Source organism: Zophobas morio, unplaced genomic scaffold, assembly GCF_036711695.1.
Source record: "Zophobas morio isolate AGI-343-1 ecotype UQ-CSIRO unplaced genomic scaffold, CSIRO_AGI_Zmor_V1 ptg000024l, whole genome shotgun sequence".
Lineage (NCBI taxonomy): Eukaryota > Metazoa > Arthropoda > Insecta > Coleoptera > Tenebrionidae > Zophobas > Zophobas morio.
The window spans coordinates 18,017,149-18,043,341 of NW_026972129.1; the positions used below are offsets into that span (position 1 = coordinate 18,017,149).

Genomic DNA, 26,193 nt, shown 5'->3' on the forward strand with positions numbered 1-26,193 from the left:
ATTTTTCGTTAAACTTTAGATTTTTCAATTTTCCGACTGTTTTATTACTTCAATTTCTCAATTTCTTCAACTTTTCGATGTTTTAATTTTTCCATTTTTAAAATTCTAGATTTTTCGATTTCGCGAGTTTTCAATTAATAACCTTTCTTCTCGGCTTTCGACTCCTCGATTTCTCGATCCTCTGGTTTTTCGATTTCTCCATGTTTAGGTTTTTTGAATTTTTCGATGTTCGATTTTTGGATTTTTCGGTTTTTCGATTTTTGAATTTTGGGCCTTCCAATTTTTCGATTTTTCGATGTTTCAATTTTTTAGTTATCTGACTTTTCAATTTTTTAAATTCTGGAGTTTCCATTTCTCGATGTGTCGATTTTTCAGTTTTTCGATTTTTAAATTTTTATTTTTTGATTTTTTGATGTTTGGATTTTTGGATTTTTCAATCTTACGATATTTTAATTATTCAATATTTTAAATTTTAGATTTTTAGATTTCTCGATTTTTTTATTTTTTAGTTCTTCAGTATTTCTATTTTTCAATTTTTCAAATTTTGACGTTGCTAAATTTTCAGTTTTTCTGTTTTTCAATTAATCTATTTTTGAATTTTCCATTACTCAACTTCTCAAAATTTCGATTTTTCGATTTTTCGACCTTGCTTTTTTGGTTTTTCGATTTCTCAATTTTCCAATTTTTGAATTTCTCAATTTTGGATATTTCTTTCAGTTTTTGGGATTTTTGTCAATATTTAGATTCTTCTACTTTTCGATTTCTTATTTTTTGGATTTTCAGTTTTTCGTTATTTGAACTTTAGATTTTTCAATTTTTCGACTGTTTTATTACTTCAATTTTTCAATTTCTTCAACTTTTCGATGTTTTAATTTTTCCATTTTTAAAATTCTAGATTTTTCGATTTCTCGAGTTTTCAGTTCTATATTTAAATTTTTCAATTTTCTGAATTTTTAAATTTTCGATTTTCCAATTTTTCTTTTTAAAATTTTTCGATTTTTCAGTTTTTTGATTTCCTGATTTATCGAATTCAGATGTTTGGAAGCTTTGATTATTCAATTTGTCGATTTATCAATTTTTCAATTATTAACCTTTCTTCACGGCTTGCGACTCCTCGATTTCTCGATCCTCTGGTTTTTCCATTTCTCCATGTTTAGGTTTTTTGAATTTTTCGATGTTCGATTTTTGGATTTCTCGGTTTCTCGATTTTTGAATTTTGGACTGTTCAATTTTTCGATTTTCTAATTTTATTTTCCGATGTTTCGATTTTTCAGTCATCCGATTTTTCAATTTATCAATTTTTTAAATTCTGGAGTTTCCATTTCTCGATCTATCGATTTTTTAGTTTTTCGATTTTTAAATTTTTATTTCTTGATTTTTTTATTTTTTAGTTCTTGTGTATTTCTATTTTTCAATTTTTCAAATTTTGACGTTACCAAATTGTCAGTTTTCCGATTTCTCAATTAATCTATTTTTGATTTTCTCATTTCTCGACTTCTCAGAGTTTCGATTTTTCAGTTCTTCAATTCTTCGATTTTTCGACTTTGCTTTTTTGGTTTTTCGATTTCTCAGTTTTCCAATTTTTTAATTTCTCAGTTTTTGTATATTTCTTTCAGTTTTGGGATTTTTCAATATTTCGATACTTGGACTTCGTGATTTTTCGACTTCTGGATTTTTTGGATTTTCAGTTTTTCGTTTTTTAAAGTTTAGATTTTTCAATGTTTCGACTGTTTTATATTTGGATTTCTCAATTTTTCAACTTTTCGATATTTTAATTTTTCAATTTTTAAAATTCTAGATTTTTGGATTTCTCAAGTTTTCAGTTCTTCTATATTTTTATTTTTCATTTTCCGAATTTTTAAATTTACCATTTTTAAATTTTTTGAAATCTCGATTTATCAATTTTTCCATTTTTAACTTTCCGATTTTTCGACTTTGGGCCATTTATATTTCGAAACATCGAAAAATTGGAAAATCGAAAAAATAAATTGGAAAATCGAAAATTTAAAAATTCCGAAAATTGAAAAATTGCAATATAGAAGAAATGAAAACAGGAGAAATCGAAAAACCCAAGATTTTAAAAATTGAAAAGATAAAATGTCGAAAAGTTGAAAAATTTAGAAATCGAAAAAACAGCCGAAAAATTAGAAGTTTAAAAAACGAAAATGCAAAAAGTAAAAAGTCGAGAAATCGAAAAATCCAAATGTCAAAAAATCGAAAAGTCGAAATTCTAAAAAAATCCCAAAACTGAAATATCGAATAATTGAAAAATAGAAGAAAAATGAAAGAATCGAAAAACTGAAAAATCACAAAATTAAACGAAATATCCAAAAATGGAGAAATTAAAAAATTGAAAAATCAAAAATTGAAAAATCGAATAATTGAAGACCTGAAGGATTGAAAAATTAAAACTTTGGCAAATCAAGAAATGGGAAAATAAAAAAATAAATTAATTGAGAAATCGGAAACCTGAAAATTCAGAAACGTCAAAATTTGAAAAATTAAAAAATATTGCAGAACTGAAAATCTAAAATTTAAAACATTGAAAAATTAAAATATTGTAAAATCTAAAATTTAAAAATCGAAAAACTGAAGAATCGAGAAATCGAGACTCGAAAATTAAAAAAAAATATCTACACTTCCAACAGAATAATTCAAAATAACGTGCGATTCTTTAAACTTAGGCTGGTTTAGAAACTGATGTGCGTGCGGTGTGCATACCCACATCTGTCAATGTCAAGTTAAATTCGGAACAGTGAACAGTAATATTTAACCTAAAAAAGTGAACACTTGGAAATTGGTGTTGTCAACGACAAAACTTTTTATTCCAAAGCCAACCTAGATTCGAAATTTAAAAAAGTCGCACATTATTGTCACTTGTCGACCGTACAACAATAAAAATAATTATTAATAACAAAAGAAATAGACACAAATATTAATTTATTAGTTGGAAAACCCACCGGTATCTGACGAACTCAAATTATCATGTCTTGTTCGTCGAAGTTGGAGACCGATCGATATCCTTCTAAACACAGTCATTAAAACTGGTTTTAAATTGATACGAAAATGATAAGTTGACGAACTTTAGATACTAAAAATAAAATAATAGCTAGCGAGTTTAGAACAGTTAAATTTATTTATCCTTCTTTGACTGAGCAAAGTTAAAAAAAAAAAAATAAAAACACTTGTCATAAAACTCATAATTTGTCAATAACAGATAACTTTTTTTTTAATCTGCAAGAAATGTTCGGTTTTGTGTGTACTGGTGAAACTATTGTCAGCGTTAACCGACAAAAAACGACACATTTTGGTATTTCAAAGGTAATAATAATTATTATTATAACATAAAATACTGTAACACGGATAATTTGAAATTAACTAAGTAACAACTAGCAATAGTAAATATTATATGACTATTTTTTTCCATTTTTCTTGGAGGGGATGGGGTTAGAGACAAAGATCAAAAAATTGCAAGAATTCTGGGTGAAAATTGTAGAAAGAACTGAAGTGAAAAGTGAGGTTATAATTCATTATTAAAATGCTATGTTGACATTCTAAGAAAGTTTTAATGTGTACCACAATCCTGTTAGTAACAAAGAAATGTTCTAAATTAATTTAAATAATATCTGTTTACAAGTCGATTGTTAATGATTTAAATATTGCAAATAAAACACAAAAACAAAAAACAAAGCGCATTTTTTTTTCATTAAAATTGTAAACTTCGAACTTTAAATTGCGCCTCTTTAATTATCTTTGGTATGAAACGTTTAAACATTTGTTGTTATATGTATACAATTGTTAATATATTTTCCCAACTGTTCATTTACAACACGCGATTCTTGATTTATCATATTTTTAACTTTTTATTTCTAATGATCTGCTCTAGGGAAGGTTTCACATAATACAAACTGAGTTCTATACACCTGAAATACTTACGATCCATTTTAACAAAAAAAAAAATTGTTTTTCATTAATTCTGGAATGGTTCTATTTATTAAACAGATCAGCTTTTAGTGGTACACCGCAACGTGTACAACAATCTTTAGAAATTGGTATGCAAATATCTACATTTCCGCTTTACCCCTTTATGTTATATTGCCAGTTAGTTCGTGAACAAATAGACTCCTTGGATGCCAGACCTCAATTATACACAATTTTCTCCACTTGGACCACACAGCTGAAAGTATTTAATAATGCAACATGATAATTACCCTCCTGCTTGACACCGCTAGCACCTCTCCCATTTAGAATACAAAACTGCTTGCTGAATTGTTGAATCTTGTTTCAGGTGTTACCGGGCCTTTATGTCGGAAATTACAGGGACTCAAAAGACGCTAACCAACTAGCTAAACACAACATTACTCACATCGTTGCCATTCACGACTCTGCAAAAAGAATACATTCCGTAAGCATGAACAAGTCTTTGTAGATTTCTGCTCGTAGTTTATTTATTGATTTATGCGTTGTCGTGATCGTGTATTTTTACTCGTTAATAACGGCGTTAACAAAGTTCAAAATATACTAAATCCGAGCTTCACTTCAAAGCATAATAGTCAATTTCAAAGAAACTGTTTTGTCTTCAATTTTTGAAATTCGTTTTATGTTCTGCGGGATTTTTCCTTAAAACATTCCAACCGCTGGAAATCCAACTGTTTGATTTCACGAAACACTTACGGCTGTGTTCTGCCTTTCAATTCAAATACAGATACATATAAATTACATTTCTTACACTTCTGCACTGAATGCAGTGACTAGATCGAAACCTCGTAAAAACAAGTGTGAAATCGTGCTCAACTTGTTTGCTATGCGTGTTTAACTGCAAAGTTTATTTACCCTTAGCCACATAGAGCTATAAAGTAAATTTATTGTTTATTGTTTAGCGGTAATTACCTATGAGTGATGTCTAGTATAGGTAATTAGTAACATCGTTTCAAGCTTGCATCACACGATCAGATTTCTACATGAAGATTATATAACAGTACTTAAACAGAAAATTATGAAACTCGTCTCCCTTTTTTTCTTTGTACATTATATATATATTTGTGAACAATATGACAAAACTGATGGTCTTATCAATATCAAAAACTTAATTTAACAGATTATACACGCTCGCGTCAACCCGATGCATCAGTTTCTTTCAAAGCTCATTGTTTTCAGCTAAATGGAATATTTTATTAATTGCATTACGCGTTATGGCGTTCGTGATGACTCTGAAATGGAATACATTAAAAACTTGTGTAACGAGCAATTTGCAGGAAAATCATCCTCAATTATTTAGAATTATCAATCGCTAATATAACTGTCGAGGGGCTTAATAACTGCAATTAATTGGTAATGTACACACGGTGATAAAGCAAGGTAGGAAATTATAGAGAGAACATTTTGTTAGAAACGATAAAGTTTACGAACGATGTTCCAATTTCCGGCAACACACTCAATACCGGATTTAATTTTAGTTCCAGCAAGCGAGCAATTTATGTCTTATTTCTGTCTGTTACCAGTGGAAGTAAATTAGCATAATAATTACATTTTTCCGACACAGTTGTGGATGTTGAGAAAGAGTTTTTCTTTTAGCAAATTGTTAGTATGGCGTTATTGTATAGAAATATTACGATTGTTTGCGGGGCTTTTGTTTTTGTGTAGTGTAGCGAGCTAATTAGAATGTATTTTCTTGATTCATAAAATTTCACACCTATTAACATCAAAGTTTCTTGACGAAATAGTCGAGTTCGACTTTCTAGTTGTGTAAACTCTACCTCTACATGTTGAAAGAGTAATAAAAACACGATCAAAGATAAGCATGGATTTTTGAAGATTTATCTCTGATAGAATTGTCGTCGTGTCAGATTACAGTCAATTTGAAAATTTGCACTGAAAATGCAGGGACCAAAGACAAACTTTACAAAATCTACGACTGTCTTTGATCTTGTTTTAATTGCTCTCTAGGTATTACACTCACGCGATTATTTCTTTTTGTTGGAATTACTGTCATATTTTCTGTAAATGCAAATCAAAAAAATGCATAATACTTGCGAAAATACAATAGAAAATTATGAAATAATTTCCCAATTTTTGAAACTTTTATTCAACGAAAATCAGCAAATTGTGGCTTACTTAAAATTTCAATTGTGCACTCCTGCTGTGGCAATCAACAGAATTTTTTGCAACTTAAATGCACGTAGTATCACTTTTGTAATTAAAAATAAAAACTTCTAACTTTTATATAAGTATCTATTTAGTAAAATTATGAAGTTCTGAATGGTTAATTAATTAGGTTAATACTGTTTCTTGATTATATTTAAGCTGGGAATAATGGTTAGGTTTCTGACACAATTCATAACCTTAAATCGGTGACAACCCAAATCAACACAAAGAATCTTAATATTTCTAAAGAAACTTTAACTTCCTAATGTTGAAGTGATTAGCAACCAAGTTACTAGATTTCTATGGCTTGCTGCGGTCTAAAAATGTCGTGAATGTTTTACAGGATTGCACTGTCGTCGCCTGAGAACTTGTTTGATCTACAGACCAGAGCGCACTCAGGCCAATATCGACTCTAAGCGATTTATCTATAAGCCGACATTCGTTAGAGCTGATCTGACACATCCACTACTAATCCGGTTTGATCATCTAGTCGGACTTCACAACGACGAATAAGTTCTTGAACACCTTTTAATGACTTAATACATAATGTTCACGAATGATAAAATTAAATTTATATTTCAAATTGTATTATCAAATGGTAAAGGGCTCACCAAAATTTGTCGCCAACAATGAAATGACGAAATCTCCAAATTTTACGATAGTAGATGTAATTAAAATTTTATATCCTCCGTTTGTGGCTTATGAATCCGTGTTGAGTTTTTACCTTAGACGTCAACATTTTTTGAAAAAAAAAATCAACAGCATTTTCCAAATTATAGTTATTGGAAGCATGTTAAATCGTTAGTCAAAATTTATCCGTTCATGCCACCCAGGAATTGATGATGTCATCTTATAATTTTGTCAAATAAATGTTATTTAAATGTTAAAAAGTAGCATAGTCCTGAACGTGGTTTATAAATACGCTTTTGAGATGTTTCGTCGTTTCGATTTCTCGATTTTTCGACTGTAGATGACTCAATTTTTCAATATTTCAATTTTGGGTTGTTTCGATTTTTCCATTACTTATTCAAATTTTCGACATTTTCATTTTTCGATTTCTCAATTTTCCGATGTATCAATGATACGATTTCTCAATTTTTGTCCTCTTCAATTTTACGATTTTAAAATATTTCGATTTTTCAATTTTTCAAATTTTGACGTTTCTAAATTTCCAGTTTTCCGATTTCTGAAGTAATCTTTCTTTTATTTTCCCATTTCTCGACTTCCCAAAGCTTCTAGTTTTCACTTCCTCAATTCTTTATTTTTCGGTTTTTCAGGTTTTTTATTTTTCAGTTTTTCCATTTTTTGAGCTTAGGATTTTTCCACTTCGCTTTTTTAGTTTTTCGATTTCTCAATTCCCGAATTTTTTAATTTGTCAATTTTTTGGATATTTTTTTCAGTTTTTGGACTCCTGGATTGTTTGATTTCTCAATTTTTTACTTTTAGGCTTTTCGTTAAACCTTAGATTTCTCAATTTTTCAACTTTTCGATGTTTTAATTTTTCAATTTTTAAAATTTTAGGTTTTTCGATTTCTCAAGTTTTCAGTTCTTCTATATTTCAATTTTTCAATTTGCCGAATTTTTAAATTTTCGGTTTTCGAATTTTTATTTTTTTAAATTTTTCGATTTTTCAATTTTTTGATTTCTCGCTTTTTTGATTTTTCAGTTCTTCAGTATTTCAATTTTTCAAAGTTTGACGTTGCTAAATTTTCACTTTTCCGATTTCTGAATGAATCTAGTTTTGATTTTGCCATTTCTCGACTTCTCAAAGTTTAGATTTTTCAATTCTTCAATTCTTCTATTTTCGATTTTTCGAATTTGCTTTTCTGGTTTTTCGATTTCTCAATTTTCCAATTTTTTAATTCTTCAATTTTTGGGTATTTCTTGCAGTTTTGGGATTTCTGTCAATATTTCGATTTTTCGATTTTTTATATTTTGGATTTTAAGTTTTTCGTTTTTTAAACTTTAGATAGATTTTTCAATTTTTCGACTGTTTTATATTTCGATTTCTCAATTTTTCAAGTTTTCGATATTTTAATTTTTAGAATATCTAAGGGCGCACAAATTTTGTTTTTATTACTGTTTACTTTTGAGAGATGTTCGAAGCCGTTATAAAAATGTTATTTCAAAAGTATCTCTTCAACTTCATTTTAAACATAACATATTGAAAAATTGATAAAATACATATTGAAATTATGCCTAAATATAATTATTTCAAGATAACTAATCTTTCACTCAGGCATTAAATTACATTTTAGATAGTGTTTGTATTTTTTACATTAAATAAAATATTTATAAAGCAATGCAAATTTTGTCCACTTAGAAATATTTTTGTATACTTATTTGCGATGACTTAAAAAAAAAACCCAAATTGGTCCATCGTGTATACCAAAATGAGGTAATTATTTGCAAGGCATAAGGAAAAATATTTCAAATTTTTTATTTTCCAGATAAAACTTCGCATCATTAGAAATATTGAAATTCTGTAATCGCTATTGCTTTTAGTTTGAAGAGGGAAGCATAATTTAGTACGTTACATATGACACTTATATTGTGTATTTTAAATTGCAACTTATGTTGTTATTACGGATTTTGAAATTCGACAATATTCATAGTATCGTAGGCCCAAATCTTCCTGAATAGACAATAAGCAGGATCTTTTAAGAAAAATGTAGTGTAAGAAAGTGATATCGAAACAGGAGCTACAGTTCCATCCGATGAAGAAGATATGAGTGCTGATACTGATCAGTGTTAAAATTTTTAATTGTTTTTTTTTTTTGTAATTACAGCGTATTATTATTTTCTAAAATTTCATTTCATATTTTTTTTTAGGTGATTCAAGCTGTTACTGAATTAAAAAAAAAGCCAAAAATGCTGCATGCCAAAAGTTCTATAAAACTTCGAAAGCTTTGTTATCCTGTATAGATTCTGATACTTTTGACATCTGATTTTATGACTAACAATAACAGTTTTGTTTATGTAAATCATATTTTTTTCATTAAACACAGTACAGCAACATTGGTACTAGCATTGCTTTAAAGAGCTTTATTTACTTAAAAATTTCGTCACGAACGTAATACACGTTTTGCATTATTGGGATTATTACATAATATTTCCAACAGATAGTTGAGTCAGAAAAAAGCCAGTCCTATCGAAAAAAAAAAAAAATAAATGAAATATGCTACCCACATATTACAATATTGCTAACTGGACTTTTCTCTCTTTTATATTCGGGGTTATGCAATTTATTTCTTATCCAGGAACTAATTGTGAAATAATTTGATTGTTAGATCAAAGGGAAACAACTCATAACAGCCGCTTTGTTTACAAAAAATTTAAAAGTGTTTATGAGATCAAAAAGTGCAAATTAACAACCACGTCAACCTGATATAAATTTTATTAGGACTTTAAATTAGACGTCCCTTAACCATTAGTTACTATTATATTAAATTTTTTATTCAGTACAAGAATGTAGAACAAAATTAATCTTTAGTGCTAAAGGTAACATTAAGACAGATCGAATGATTTTTTTGAATTATATCACTAGCAAGAACAAAAGTCCCGAGAAAGACATTTTTCAGAGATAAATCGCAACTAAATCAGTTCAAGAAATGGTAAAGATTTTGCTGACTACTTTAAAACTGTGTTTCAGTCGTAAAATGTTAATAAAATTTTTGATATCATAAAATACTTCATTGTCATCAAAATGCTGCGGTGTTTGTAATCTAATAAATTCTATAATAATCGAATGTGGGGAAGCTTTTTAACTAGATTCGTTTGTAATTACTATTTGTGATATAAGAAAAGCTTACGAGAAATCGAAACCCAATTTTACTAATGGATATCATGAATTACCTTCGGTTTTAATAAAATTAGAAGCTATTGGTTTGGAGATGCTCTTTGCTTGATCTTCAAACTTATCACTCAAAGACGTTGAGTTTCTCTAGAAAAGTGGAAATCGTGAATTTGACGGAAAAACTACCCTACAGTTAGGCACCTAAAGGCTAATCGCTTCGATGTGAGGGTCAAGTGCATCACTTTTAAACGATCACTATCCACACATTTCTTTTTTAATGGAGCATCTAATGAACATCGAAACGAAGTTGCAAGTATAACTAAGCATTTAATGTTGAATTTTAAAATTCAAAAGCTCTTTACTCGTGAAATTTCAGAATCATTGTAAAGAATTAAAAATGTATTTTGACTTTCCAATGTAAGCTAAATGTGGCATTTCTTTTCCGAATAGTTCCCTACCTAAAACGAAAACTTAAAATCTGTCGGTTTTCATGTAAATCTGGCTTCAGATACGCTCGTTCAACCCTCGCTGCCTCATTTTTCCACTTCGTTTTCCATGTATTATAACGTGTAGAGATGAAATAAGATTATAATCAAAGTTTATATAAGTCAATTAAATTATTAATTTATTATTAAAAGTGAAATTACTATAGGATTTACAATTATTCTTTTTTATTTTTACAATCATTATTTTAAACAATTTAAGAATAATACTTAGAGTCACCTTGATTTAACTTAATAAAATAGGTACCGCGTCAATTCGTCGTGCACAATTCGTCGCGCGACAATTGATCGCAAACAACTGATCGCAGTGTCAATTGGTCGCAGCGACAACTGGTCGCAACGACAACTGGTCGCAGTCACAATTGATCGCAACACAATTCGTCGCAAGTACAACTGGTCGCATGCGACAATTGATCGCAGGCGAAAAATGATAGCGTTTATAGAGAAATAAGTAATTGTAATGAATGAGGAAAATAAATTAATGTGCTATATTCTCAAAAATTTCATTATTTCTAAAAAAAGTGTCAAAATAAATACATACGAGTTCCATAAAAACGGTAACTATTAGGCTCATTTCCGACTAAACCAAAGTGCAAAAAAGTGAAAATATTGTAAAATATTTTTTTTAATGCTGACACATCTCGTCGGTATGCTACTGTAATGTTCATTTGGATTATTCGTCTTATTGATTAGACGCTCAAGTAAGTGATTCAAGCTTTTCTTCTCACAAGTTTAAAGTTTGTCAATTAAACGAGTGAAAAAAATAGCTTTCAAAACGTGTTAGACGTCATTTTTCTTTAATAAAAAATGGTTTTAAAATTATTACAACTGTCAAATTAAAAAGTTATAGATAAATCGTGAAAAAACTCTCGTTACAGTTTTAAGTGAAAAAATATTATTTTCATTACGTTTGATAGTTTAAAAAATTAAATATATATATTTTTTAATAAATTTGGTGCAAAGAAATTTGAATTTATGTATTAACAATTAATTTTGGAGTTTAAAACGATGCCAAATGTAGTGTTTCTATGTAACGGCTGAATAAAGTTATTATTATTGCATTCTTTGCAGACAATTTTTTGCTCACTACAAATTAGTTCTGGATTATCTTTAATCCATGATAAAACCAAAGATGTTTTTTCATTCAGAACTTTTTTGAACGCTCACACTGTTAATAAGGCGCTTGTAGATACGACAAAATGAATAATTTATCTCGTTCCCTTTGCTAAGTACCTACATACCAATCTCCACTTTTACGCCATTTCTGTAAACAAGATCGTAAAAAGATTAGTTTTGACCATGGAGCAAAGGAATATACTCATACTGGAGGAAGTGCCAGACTTAAAATGATGGTTTCGAGCCAAACCGGTAAAGTGTCATAAACAGTACCCCTCATTACCCAGATAAGACTGCCGATGACAGTGACGTAGTTTTTTTTTTTTTGATGCGGCTCATGGAATAAAATTTGTTGAATAAAACAACGCACATAACAGATTTATATTCTCTATTAATTAATATTATTTAAAATATTTAAATCAATCAACACATCACGAGTAACAAGTAATACAAACAGTGAATACCGTTAAAAAGTACAAACAACCAGGATGACGACGCCACTGAGTAGTGGTTATTCGCAATGGCGTGACTAATTTTTAGCTTGGGAAGTTTGAAAAGTTTTCACTCGGAAGGCCGACTATTCACTCAGAATTATTTGCCAAATCTGCCGGATGTAGGTGGGCTTCTCCAGCCCATGTTGTAAATTTTTGTAGGATGCAAAGTGCGGAGAAGAATAAAATCAGGTAGCAGCCCGTAGTAGGGTCATTCATGGAAAACTGCGAACCAATTATTTCTTCCTTTTTTTAGATCTGAGAGCTGTTTTACACGTCACAGAAATATCTATCGTAAAAGGAATTTTTAGAAATAATTTTCTCGTCATTAATCGGTTGCAAAAGATCAAGAGGCACTCGAAGCAAGCCCTGACAAACTTATTAGCGGCGCCAGCGGAGATCTCCAATTGGCCGCGGTACCACCATGGACACTCGCGTAACCTCCTTTTCCAGAATTGTCAAAATGACATTGCCAAACTCAAAGCAATCATGAATTAAGCATTTCATTTTAAATTCAGTTAGTATCAAGTGGTACATGGTATTCGTATTTTGGGTTGCGTAAAAATAATTTTCAGAAATAATTTTCTCGTGACTAACCCTGTATATGTATTTTTTACACCCACATATGGTACAACTGAATTTTTCTTCAGTACAATACTAGTCACATAATAATAATTAAAAAATTAGTTTTTAGTTGCATAAGTACCTACATTTCTTAGATTTCCCGGTAACACAAAATTATTCTTTACGCTCTAACAAAAGTTTTTGCAATATATATTTACAATACACGTAAACCTTTCTCAAACCCTGTAAAAGATCCGTTGCAATTTACAAGGGATTAAAATAAGTATTATATCCGTCCAGTGGAATTTATATTCGCTGCATATGGATACTCTAGATGTACTATTAGTTCATAAATTTTATTGTTTGGTGATATGTATAAAGACAAGAATAGACAATAGAGGCAATTCTGTATCAAAATGTGTTAAAATTTAAAGGTTGTTAAAAATATGATTTTTTAAATAACTGTAATCTAGTTAAGAACAATAAACACTTGTTTTTATGTTGAGTACTTATTATAATGAAGCTAGTTCCTATAATATAATAGGTAAAATAAGCAACAAGATAAATAGAAACAATCTCTTAAAAAAAATAACCAAAATGACAATTTATTAATAAAAAATCTTATGTAACAAGGTATTTACGCTCGTATTTTTTAATTTTTAAAGTGCAACTACAAACTTCGTCACTTATCTATATTCAAATTGTTTTTAATTCGATATTTACACCTTACCTGGTTGCTAAATTTATTCCAACTTAAAATTCAGAATACAAAATATTTAGTTTTAATAAAAGAAAATACTTCCCGATGAATTTTACCTTGCGATCAATTGACGCTGCGATAAATTTACGTACGATCTATTGTCGCTGCGATCAATTTACGTGCAATCAATTGTCGCTGCGATCAATTGTCGCCGCGATCAATTGTCGCGTGCGACCAATTGTGCTGCGACGAGTTGCTTGCGATCAATTGTCGCGCGATCAATTGTTTGCGACCAGTTGTCGTAGAATCAATAAAATAACCATACATTTTTAAATTTACAAAAAAATATTACGTAACAAAATTTTCACTTTAAAATAATCGGTACAGTCCAGATCGTTACATAATGGGTATGTCGACGAAAACGATTTTAATTTTTTTTTAGAGTATATGTACTAAATTCGCATATTGATTAAAGTAAATACACCTTAGTTTATTTAACTAAATAAATGAAAGAGTTTTTAATATTCCACTGGCGTTTGTTTTAGCTTCCACCATGGCTTAGGCAATAATTGGTTTCTTTTGGATTTTGGTTCGTAATTAAAGTAAAAAAGTAAACATTATTTGATCATACAAACATTATTTTATTATTATAACCTCTATACGATAAATAAGGTCGGATTATTAAGAAGCATATAACGCTGAATGTTCCAAAATTCCAGAGTAATCGATCCACTAATTTTGGAGACTATGTGTCTCGTAAAACCGGCAACAGACAGGTGACAGACAGATCGACAAACAACAGATAGACACACGACACACAGACAGCAACGGGAGACCGATATTTTAACGTTACACAAGGCACAGAACATCAAGAAAACACGAAATTCGCCAGTAGGATCGTACGTCAAGCAATATAATTTTTTACGTACCGTTAGCAACAGCTAATTATATCTTCATTATCTTCTACCCGTAATTACCAAATCTACTTGCTGTACACATGCGTACTTTTGAAGTGCAAATTGTATTACAATCTGTTTCTAAAACAGAACGCATCCTACACCATATCAAAGTCAACTACAAAATTAAATTAATTCCCTACAACAGCAATATTCCCCACCAAGATTAAATCTCACAGCTGCTTGTTCATTCCTGGCATAGCAAAGCCCGTAATCTTTTATGATTATGGACGAAGTAAAAAAATTGTTTTTATTAGTGTCATTTATTGCCAGCTTTTGCTCCGTCGTCGATAGAAATATGGTGGAGGTGCCGGTTCTAATCTGTTAGAAGCAAACTGCAATTTCTCAAAGCGATTGAAGATAAATGTGCACTTTAAAAATAACACTTTGTTTTTTTTTTGCAGGATAAGCATTATCTCTGCGTGATGGCTTCCGATTCGCCGGATCAAAACTTGACCCAATATTTTTCGCTGTGCAACGATTTTATCCACGCTGCGCGGCTTCGTGAAGGCAACGTTTTAATACATTGGTAAGTATCAATAGGTGTATTGTGCGGTCCCTGATGGTATTACTTTTTCACCTTGTTCCTAACCGAAAAGAACGGTCTGGCGGGTTTTTATACCGATCGATATTTACAAGGGGGGAGAAAGCTGAAAGATTTCACGTTCTTCGATTCCTAACATAACAAACCGGATGATAATAATCCGAAGCCGAACCCCTGAATTTGGGCGTAATTCAATTTTAGCATTTTTGGGAGTGCACGTTCGAAATTGGAATGCACAAGAAAATAACACTTAAATTAGTTTACATTGAGTCTTTCAATCATTGCTATTTGGAAACTATAACTGTTATCTCTATTGACAAACTTTTTTACGAGTCCTAGATAAAGTTATAACAACTGAAACTACTAAAAAATACAATAACAAAAGAATCATTCTAACAGAGATCTCAGTGTTAGATTTCGTAACAGTATCTTTACAAATATACAAAGTTGTTAGAATGTTATTTTTGATCAGTAGTATCGGATCACAGGGGTATTTGTTTCATATCCATTGAATGTGGGAAATTTAGTAACTACGATATATCTACAGTGAGATGATAAAATTTCGCACAAAACTGATAATTCCGATAATAATAATAACGTTCTCTTGAAAAATCCTGGAACAAGTCAATTTTATTTTTTAAAATGACACTTTTTGACGTACAATTTTTTTGTAACTAGCGTTTTTGTACAATGACGTCATCAACGATTTTTTTAAATAGGAATTTTTTCATCGGATTCTGATAATTTTAATACAAGTTTGAAATCCCTCATTTGTTTCCAATGTAAATCGACTTTTTTGTTTTTCCAGCTTCAATAGGATTTTTCCTCCAAAAAATGCTTAGTATATTAGGTACCAACTTTTTTCTATGGCCATTTATCTAATAAGAAGTTCAGATTATGTAAGAAAATGTTGGTTATTAATGACGTCACTGTGTAAAAAAGTGTCATTTTAAAAAATTAAGTTCACCTGTCGAAGGATTTTTAAAAACACTCTGTATATACAAAAGAAAATGAACCTATCAGGACTGATATAGAAAAAAAACATTTACTGTTGCTTCATACATAATAAATTAATACTGAAATAACTTGTAAAAAAAATTCTTAATATTTGTTAACATAGCTTTATCAAGGCGTTTCTAATTTGCAGACCACAGTTTATCTTGCAGACTGGGGGTTAAAAATGCTCCAATCAAGTTGAAACTCAACAGTTGCTTATTTCTCAATACGAAGATTATTGACACAAAATTTCAACCCGATCGGAGAAACCGTTAAAAACTACCCCCAAAACAACCTTGCAGACTGGCACTTAAAAATACTCTAATCAAGTTAAATTTTGACATTCGCTAGTTTTTCAATACCAGGATTATTGATGCAAAATTTCAGCCCATTCCGAGAAACCCTCAAAAATCACCCCCAAAACAACCTTGCAGACTGGGGGTTAAAAATGCTCCAATCAAGTTAAAACTCGATATTTGCTTATTTCTCAATACGAAGATTGTTGATACAAAATTTCAAGCCGTTCGGAGAAACCCTTAACAACCACCCTTAAAACAGATTTGCAGACTGGGGGTTAAAAATGCTTCAATCAAGTTAAAACTCGATATTTGCTTATTTCTTAATACGAAGATTGTTAATACAAAATTTCAACCCGTTCGGAGAAACCGTTACAAACTACCCCTAAAACAACCTTGCAGACTAGGGCTTAAAAATACTCTAATCAATTCAAAATTCGACATTCGCTAGTTTTTCAATACGAGGATTATTGATGCAAAATTTCACCCCATTCGGAGAAACCCTCAAAAATCATCCCCAAAACAACCTTGCAGACTGGGGGTAAAAAATGCTTCAATCAAATCAAAACTCGATATTTGCTTATTTCTCAATACGAAGATTATTGACACAAAATTTCAACCCGTTCGGAGAAACCGTTAAAAACTACCCCCAAAACAACCTTGCAGACTGGGGCTTAAAAATACTCTGATCAAGTTAAACTTTGACAATCCCTAGTTTTTCAATACGAGGATTATTGATGCAAAAATTTCAGCCCATTCGGAGAAACCCTCAAAAATCACCCCTAAAACAACCTTGCAGACTGGGGGTTAAAAATGCTCCGATCTAGTTAAAACTCGATATTTGCTTATTTCTCAATACGAAGATTGTTAATACAAAATTTCAACCTGTTCGGAGAAACCGTTAAAAACTACCCCTAAAACAACCTTGCAGACTAGGCCTTAAAAATACTCTAATCAAGTCAAAATTTGACATTAATTTATTTTTTTATTATTTTATTGTTAATTATTATTAATTAATTTATTTATATTTAAATTTAAAAAATATATAAATTACGAATACATATAGGAGTATTTGTTACAGATACGTGAATTGTGATAATTTGAGTTCATGTTTATCGCTGTTAGATAATTGTTGCTACTATGTAAGAATGCGTAAGTTGGGCATTTTTTCGTCCAATCTCTCATTTTTTGTGCGTTTTTACACGTCATTTTTGCTGTTAACTTGGTTCATTCAGTACATACTATATGCTGGTTTTGAGTTCTTTGAGATATAATTAAACTTTCATCATCAGTCAAAAAATACAAAGTTAGTGGTGTCCAAAAGAGAAAATTTAAAATTTAGAGGAAACAAAATCTTAAAAGATATTTTAAAGAAAATTAGAGACATTTTTAATTTCCGAGAAATCTAACGTAAAAAAAAACGTTTTGAGAAAAAATTTAAATTAATAATAGGAAGCTCAAACTTAATTTTATTTGAATTTCAAAAAGAACCCAGAAATATGCTAATTTCTTAATTAATTATTATTAATGGGAAAACAAATAAAGATTCGTTATATTCAATACGACGCAAAATTGTCTTCATATGTAGGTCTTACAGCCTTTGGATGGTGTCCACGTCCATTTGTCTAACTGTCTGGTAAATTGTTCTTTTTAATTGTTCTTCTAAATTGGCTTCCCAGCCGTTGTTGTAAACTTTTCTACTTAGTATTCCCCAAATTTTGTTTTCGATTGTTCGCACTGGGGGCACTATGGGGGGATTACCTTTTCTTAGGTACAAATACAAAACTTATATTATTGCTTTCTAACCAATCCCTGGACATTCTAGTATAATGGCAACTTGCTAAATTTGGCCAAATATTACATCGTCGTTATTATGGTGTTCCCATATATTGTTATGTATTGACCGCGTCACCTTTAGTACGGCCAATGAATTGTGCTGAAACGCCGGCCGGAGATATAGCCCATCAAACCAAAATTTTATCATCAAATTTCGCCTTCGACTTAAATTTTACTTTTAATTTCTTCTATATTGTTTGTATAAAATCCATCGTTACCTTCGATGATACTTAGGTGATTAATTATTGTAGGAATTAGCTCGGTTTGCGCAAAGGTGGAGATAACACAACGACCGTAGCAACGAATCTTAACCAATTAAAAACTCAAGTAAATTTGCTGCTGCTGCTTTTATATGCTTTCTTATGAAATTATTTTTGTTTTATGCCTAGTATCCCGCAAACGCTTTCGAGCACGCCACTGGAACAACCAGTTTCTCGGAGGACCTGGAAGAACCATTTATGACCCTAGTAGGCGGTACCAGGCTTCAATCAATCTTCCCTCCTCTCATTCTATCTCTATGGTGCGCACCTACTTTAGACATAATGTACTGTCTCTTTATATGTGTCTGAAATTTTTCTGCTACTTGTACTTTAAATGAATGTCAACTATCAATCATTTTTATAAGTTGCTTCAAGGTGACTAAAATTTGACATGATAATTTTTTTGTGTAAAGAACTCAGCAAGTGGTAACTTTCGACTCAGTTGGAGTATTTTTAAGCTTCCGTATGAAAGATTGCTTTGGGGAACTTGTTAAGAGCAGCTTAAAAAAGACTGTTTTTTGCATTATCACTTCGCGTATAGATAAAAACTAAACACCAAGTTTCGATTTGGTAATAATATTTTTAAGGCCCAGTCTTCAAGGTTGTTTTGGGGGTAGCTTTTAACGGTTTCTCCAAACGGGTTGAAAATTTGCATCAACAATCTTCGTATTGAGAAATAAGCAAATCTCGAGTTTTGACTTGATTGAAGTATTTTTTACTCCCAGTCTGCAAGTCTGTCTGGGGGTAGTTTTTAAGGGTCTTTGCGAACGGGTTAAAATTTTGTGCCAACAATCTTCGTATTGAGAAATAAGCAAATGTCGAGTTTTGACTTGATTGGAGTATTTTTAATCCCCAGCCTGCAAGGTTGTTTTGGGGGTGATTCTTGAGGGTTTCTTCAAATAGGCTGAGATTTCGTATCGATAATCCCCATATTGATAAACTAGCGAATATAAAATTTTGACTTGATTGGAGCATTTTTAATCCCCAGTCTGCAAGGTTGTTTTGGGGGTAATTTTTGAGCGCTTTTTCGAATAGGCTGAAATTTTGTATCAACAATCTTCGTATTGACAAATTAAGAAATATCGAGTTCTGACTTGATTAGAGCATTTTTAACCCCCAGTCTGCAAGGTTGTTTTGGGGATGATTTTTAAGGGTTTCTCCGAACGGCTTGAAATTTTGTATCAACAATCTTTGTATTGAGAAATAAGCGACTGTCGAGTTTTGCTTTGATTGAAGCATTTTTAATCCCCAGTCTGCAAGGTTGTTTTGGGGGCGAGTTTTACGGGTTTCTTTGAATAGGCTGAAATTTTTGTACCGATAATCCTCGTATTGAAAAACTAGCGACTGTTAAATTTTGACTTGATTAGAGTATTTTTAAGCCCCAGTCTGCAAGCTTGTTGTGGGGGTAGTTTTTAACGATTTTTCCGAACGGGTTGAAATTTTGTATCAACAATATTCGTATTGAGAAATTAAGAAATATCGAGTTTTGACTTGATTGGAGCATTTTTAACCCCCAGTCTGCAAGGTTGTTTTGGGGGTGATTTTTAAGGGTTTCTCCGAACGGCTTGAAATTTTGTATCAACAATCTTTGTATTGAGAAATAAGCGACTGTCGAGTTTTGACTTGATGGAAGTATTTTTAATCCCCAGTCTGCAAGGTTGTTTTGGGGGTGATTTTTGAGGGTTTTTTCGAATAGGCTGAAATTTTGTATCGATAATCCTCGTATTGAAAAACTAGCGAATATCAAATTTTGACTTGATTGGAGTATTTTTAAGCCCCAGTCTGCAAGGTTATTTTGGGGGTGGTTTTTAAGGGTTTCTCCGAACGGGTTGAAATTATGTACCAACAATCTTCGTATTGGGAAATAAGCAAATGTCGAGTTTCGACTTGATTGCAGCATTTTTAACCCCCAGTCTGCAAGATAAACTGTGGTCTGCAAATTAGACAGGCCCGCTTTATCAGCTATAATTTTGATATCATGATAAAATGAAACAAGTACCCTATACATTGTAACTATTTTTTTAATTTAAGTAATTCAGTTAAAATATCTAAAAAAATATTTAAATCTTATAAAAGAAAATATCAGGCAAAAATTGTGATGACGAAAAACAGGTCAATGACAGTAGAGTACAGAGGAGAAGAGTTTGGCTCTTATGGTGTTGCCGATATATTTTCAGAATGTAATATGTATCTCCATTTTTAATATATGTGCATATTTGTCCACAACTTTCGCCGTTTTTTAAACAGTTTATTATCTTATATTTTTTAAATTTTGCTGAAATTTTGGCGTCACGTATTTTGAAAAATCAATACTTCAATTATATATAAATATAATGGAAATTTTGGAACGAGGTTTTCCCCATTGTTTTCAGCTTTCAAAACTTTAGAAATCGTACCAGATCTATTTTCGACTTTATTTGTTGGAACTGAAATGTAGTAAAAATAAACGTTTAGCAGCCTAAGACACAAGCTTTTTTGAGTGTGTATCATCTCTAACAAAAAACGTTGACGATATATCTGGTACGATTTCTGTGGTTTTGTAAGCTAAAAAAAATGTTGACAACCATATTCCAAAATTTCCTTAAATAATTGAGATATTGATTTTTAAAAATACGTTATGAAAAAATTTCACTAAAATTTAAAAAAAGTATAATCACATACTGTTTTTAATAAAACTTACAATTAAAATTTCACAACCATAAGTCTGTTAATAGTGAATATATTACATTCTGACAATGAAAAGAAAATTTCATGTAGAAAACATAGCGACTGACCTTAAGAAGGCTTCCGACAAACAGAAGGCTGTGTGGGAAGTAAAAAGCAAGGCAAAACAGTCTTTTCATAAAAATTTAGACATGGACATCTTTAATAATTACTTTTCCTTCTCCTCTGAAAATACAATCAAGTCTATAGATATTTCAGATATTGATAATCCTATGAGTTTTTTGCGTCTGGAAAAAATGTACGGTTTTAAGTTTAAAGAAAGCTCTTTTGTTGAAGTTAGCTAATTAACATAATTAAGATTTTAATAAATGACGGGATTAGAGTTGGCCATGGGAATATTAAATTGCTGTCAATTACAACTCAAATCTATTGTTGGAATAATTAAACACGGGGTAAGGCAGGGATCCGTTTTAGCATTAATACATTTTCTTATAGTATATGCAAATCATATGTCCCAATCTTTAACGGACATAATTCTTTTTATCAATGCCATCTCAATTGTTGGAAAAAGTAGCAATGAAACTGTATAAAACTGAAAGCGTGAACTGATGCTGATAAGCTTTGTATAAATAATAAAAAAAAAACACAAATTATGAAATTCTCATTAGCGTTAAACTTCTAAAGGCGTATATGGATTTAAAAATAACATGGGAATGCATAAAAAACAAAAAAATTTGAAAAAATATATACATAATTCGCCAAATAATGGACATAACGTCAGTCTAAATTTACTTTAAATTAAACTTCCATGTTTTTATTCATCAAAATTTCCATAAACACTGAAATAATTTTATTTATTACAAATGGGAGTTCCAAAACACTTGTAAAGCCTGATGTACACGGAAAAGTTTTCTTTCAAGTCTCTCCAAACTTTGTCAGCTTATGTTCTTCTATCTCATGCAAACAAGAAAGAAAGCTTCACTTGTGAACTTTCATTTCTAAGAACAAACTTTACAAGTTTGTTGAAAACATGCTCTAAAAACTTAAAAGCTAGTCACAGCAGTGCTGCCAACAAAATTTTAGAAAACTTGTGAAGTTGTTAAGTAAAACTTGCTCACACTGGGTTTTGGGCATAATTTGACTAAATGAATCTTCATTATGAATGATGTATTTAATTTATCACATTTTTAATCAAGCAAGCAATCAATTTTGAATGTGGTGGTGCTATCATTAAAAATGTTTATCAACTCCTTTTGAATAACAGATTAATTTTAGGAACGTTTTTGTTCAATAATGCTTTTATTATTCACGACGGTGACTAATATTCCTTCATTCACGGTTTGTAACCAAGAGAAAACAACATTGCATTATTTTAGTGCAAATTTCTTCGTCACAAATAGTCGTCATCGTTATTCCAGCTAGTCCACATTTCAAAGAATGCTAGCTAACAAGGACATCAGTCGACTAAAATTATTATGGTTGAACTTTATTTTCATTAAATTGTTATTCTTCTTGAAAGATATTGGGTGTTTGTAAAAAACTATAACACTATAATTTCTTGTTCATAACGTTTTACTATATCGTCATTTTGTGAGACATCCTGTATAAATATTTCTCAAAAAACTTATGTTGTCTTATGTATAAGTTTGCTGTCTGTTGATTTATGTTAATAACAGAATAAATATCGCCCGTGACTGACACCACAGTAATTATTTAATGGCCATTAATTACCCGAGGGTCATCAAAAGATTAAATTTAATACAACTGTCCTCTCAATATAAGGAGTGAGTCGTCTGTGTGCTGGTATACGAGAAATTACATTAAAACACACTAACTTTAGAAAGCTTTTGGTTGCCAGCGAAACTTAGCCTCATTTGCCATTTATCAATTCAGAGTATTTTCTGAGGTAATTGCGGTATTGGTGGATTATTAAATTAAATTAGACCACACTTTTTCCACAATAAGTCCTCAAGCGTTCATTATAATTATATTACACAAATCGTTTTCTTTATAAAAAAATGATAATTTGTTACTTTTCCACTTCAACTAGTTACTTGAAACGTGAAAGTTGGGAAACCAGAACAGACGCTGAAGAAAAGTTATGTGGGTAAAAATAGAACCTATTGTGTTGTTTTGCCATACGTATTTCTTACTAATTTACTTACTTTTCGTGTCCAACATAAAAACAATTTTGTCTAAATCCGTTTAGAAATATCAGCTTTTTGTTTGTTTGCATGAATATCAAACCTTTATCATAGTCATTAATTTTTCAGTACTAGAAATGTTATAAATGCATGCAATGATATAATCATAAACATTGTTTTTTTTCCTGCAAATGTTGAAACTGAACGGAATAGAAAAAACACATTTATTTTGCAACTAATGACATAAATATCTCCCGTATCAGCTAAAACAATAAAATTTAACTTCATGATGACAAAATAAGACCGGTTTTTCACGAACGAATTTCCAGCCACAAATCCCGGACTTCAATACCACCCGGAAAGGAACTTTTTAACCACGAAAATACAGTTGTTTACTTCGCTCCGTAAATCAGGGTGACGGCAATGGATGTAATAATCTGTTGTCATTCATCTTCATCATTGGACGCTCAACAATACCAGTAAGCAATTTTTCATTTTTTCAGTCTGGCTGGGATGTCTCGTAGTGTCACAGTGGCAGTGGCTTACATCATGTCCGTAACTAACCTCAACTGGAAGGAAGCACTTAAAGTTGTCAGAGCTGGAAGGGCAGTGGCCAACCCCAACTTGGGCTTCCAGAAGCAGTTGCAAGATTTCGAAGCCACTCGTGTAGCGAAGGTAATTAGCTCATTTAGTTCAGTGGTTCCCAAACTTTTTTAATTTCCTTTCACTTTTTACTTCATATTTCTGTGTTTGTTACCTGCGTATGGAAGTGGACATATTTAGTTAGTGCTTGTGAAAACCAGTATTTGGCAAAATTTGCCGATTAAAACTTTACTGAGCAGGGATTAGTTCAGCACATCCGAGACGTGATTGATAGATTTGTAACAACTGGAAATGCGCATAAAGACAAATCACCAGGACGTCCCTCAATCAGTTCAGGATGTATAAAATAGATTAGTACAAAGTTCTAATAAATCAATAAGAAAGCTTCTCGTTGCAAGCTAATGTTCCACCAAGAACGTGTCATAAAATTGCAAAGAAAATATTGCATTTGTATCCACGTATTGTCACAATTTTTTGGTAACCGGATCATCAGTAAAGCTTTACAACCTGCACGATCTCCTGATTTAAAGTCACTTGATTCTTTTAAGTTTTTAAACGAATTAATTAAGACGGGTTAGGTCACGACTGCCACTTTGGAAACCGCTGATTTAGTTGAAAACGTTTGTATTAATATGACCGATTATTTGCTTTTAATTAAGTTTCCAACAGAGTTAACCCCGGCTGTTCTGAGAACCATTGACCACAAGTACTAAGATAAACTCCGTTTGCAAGTTTCGGTTGCAAATTTAGTGGAATGTGGTTTTGAGAGCGAAGTTTTAGCAAGTTTTAATGGTCTCGTGGGAAACAAAATCTTTTCACTTTTTATTTATGATTGGCTTGCAGTTTATAATGCATAAAATCGGTTATTCGAACAACATAATACAATATGCATTGGATAAAGCTGTCACTAGTTGAAATTTCTAGCACGACCAATTTAGATCAGTTGCAATTTTAAGGCCGTAGTGTAATAGAAACGTAGCACATAAGAAAACTCCAACAAGGGAAAGGCTCTGGCGGTTATTTCGCTGTGTTGTTTTACAAAGAAAAGTTTCTTTTGGTATGAAAGTTTACACCACCCCATCAACTTTACTTACCGGAGCTTGGAAGTTAGATGTGTTATATATTTCAAAAGTTGTATAAATTTATAAGAAAGTTTCAACATTTCACTTAATGCAACTTACAATTATTTCTGTTTTTAGTACGATCCTACTATTTCAAAGTCACTATTCTTTACTTCTATGTAAGGATCATTATAAGTAAAGTTTAAAAAAACTATAGTCATTTACGGATAAAGTGTGCTTAAAATTCGAAGTTGTATAAGCAGAGGACTTAGTGGTCGCGCATTTCTCGTATTCTTGGAAGCGTTACGAAAGGAACTTCGGTCACAAAGTTCATAAATTAACTTAAAGTAGTGCAAAATCCTCGAGAAATAATTAGGTGGTAAAGAATACTGGTATACCAGAGTTTGCTAAATCCTGAGTAAACAAAATTTTCAACTAAACTAAACATAATTTAGTATAATAAACTATAGATATATCCTTAATGCGGTTAATACGCTGCCGATTAATGGACAACATACATCAACTTAATAGATGTTGTTACATGTGTACAGCTAGTTACGTAATTACAATACTTAAAATCTAATCAATATGTTAATTCAATTTTGAGTATCTGTTGAATTGTTGGCTAATAGTTTGGCTCCAATAGAATGCTGAAAACTAGAACAAACATGAAAAATTAAATTAAAATTGCTATAAAAAAAATGTCAACAAGGATGGGGTCCTTAACCCAAATATCAGCTACGCGTACAAAAATGTGTGTAAAATAATAGCGATAAAAATTAAGGTAGACTCATAAACCATAAATATAGGAGTCGGCTTTGTTATAAAGTGTAAATATGAGCTACCACGCTCAAGAAGTAAAAATCATCCACTTACGAGTTATAATAAAGACAGTATTGTCTATGGTTTTCACAAACATTGATTTAAATTTAAAATGACTATACTTAACCGTCTGAATTTTTTATGAAGTTACAGCAATAGCGTTCTTGAATCGATCCAATATTCGATTAAGTCTGTCTATAGTTACGATTTCTGATACGAAACACATTTGTACGTGGTTGGATAATTGTTAATCTCAAGGAAGTAGTACAATCGGGTCCATCGAGCGACTTGCTGCTTTCATATTTTCTCGACGTTTCATGAGAGTACGAAAAAAATCGCTGTGTCAATTTTTATTAGATAGATAATCTTCGAAACTACTAGACCGATTATCATGTCAAAAGATTCTATATTAAACTGATTTATATGTTATACAATTGTTATGTTATACTTCTACAATTGTGGTTCACGACTCCGGGTTGCGTTTTTCACCTAGACACCCAATTTTGTCAAAAAGATCCAAGATGTACATATGAGTCTTGAGTTTTCTAACCCCAAGTATGATACGAATTCAGAAAAACAAGCTCTAAAAGATTTCTAAAAGATGTATAGTGTCATTAAAATTAGATGTCGCAGACAAACACAGGAAAAATATAGGTTGTCAAAACACATCATTGTTACTGGTATTATTTTCCATATT

The 26,193-nt window shown here is 31.0% G+C and overlaps 1 protein-coding gene across 2 annotated transcripts in view; it reads left to right on the top strand.

Moving 5' to 3' along the window:
- The window catches only part of LOC135135147 (dual specificity protein phosphatase 22), a 65,389-nt gene that overhangs the window by 15,583 nt on the left and 23,613 nt on the right, over nt 1–26,193 (top strand). Inside the window, exons 1-4 of one of the 2 annotated variants that reach the window (XM_064064142.1) lie at nt 3,198–3,321; nt 4,289–4,405; nt 14,675–14,799; nt 23,514–23,685. In XM_064064142.1, coding sequence (XP_063920212.1) covers nt 3,244–3,321; nt 4,289–4,405; nt 14,675–14,799; nt 23,514–23,685 — 492 coding nt within the window. In that variant the 5' untranslated portion in view covers nt 3,198–3,243. Of the gene's footprint in view, nt 1–3,197; nt 3,322–4,288; nt 4,406–14,674; nt 14,800–23,513; nt 23,686–26,193 lie in introns of those variants that run through there. The other variant, XM_064064143.1, reaches the window with a different exon arrangement.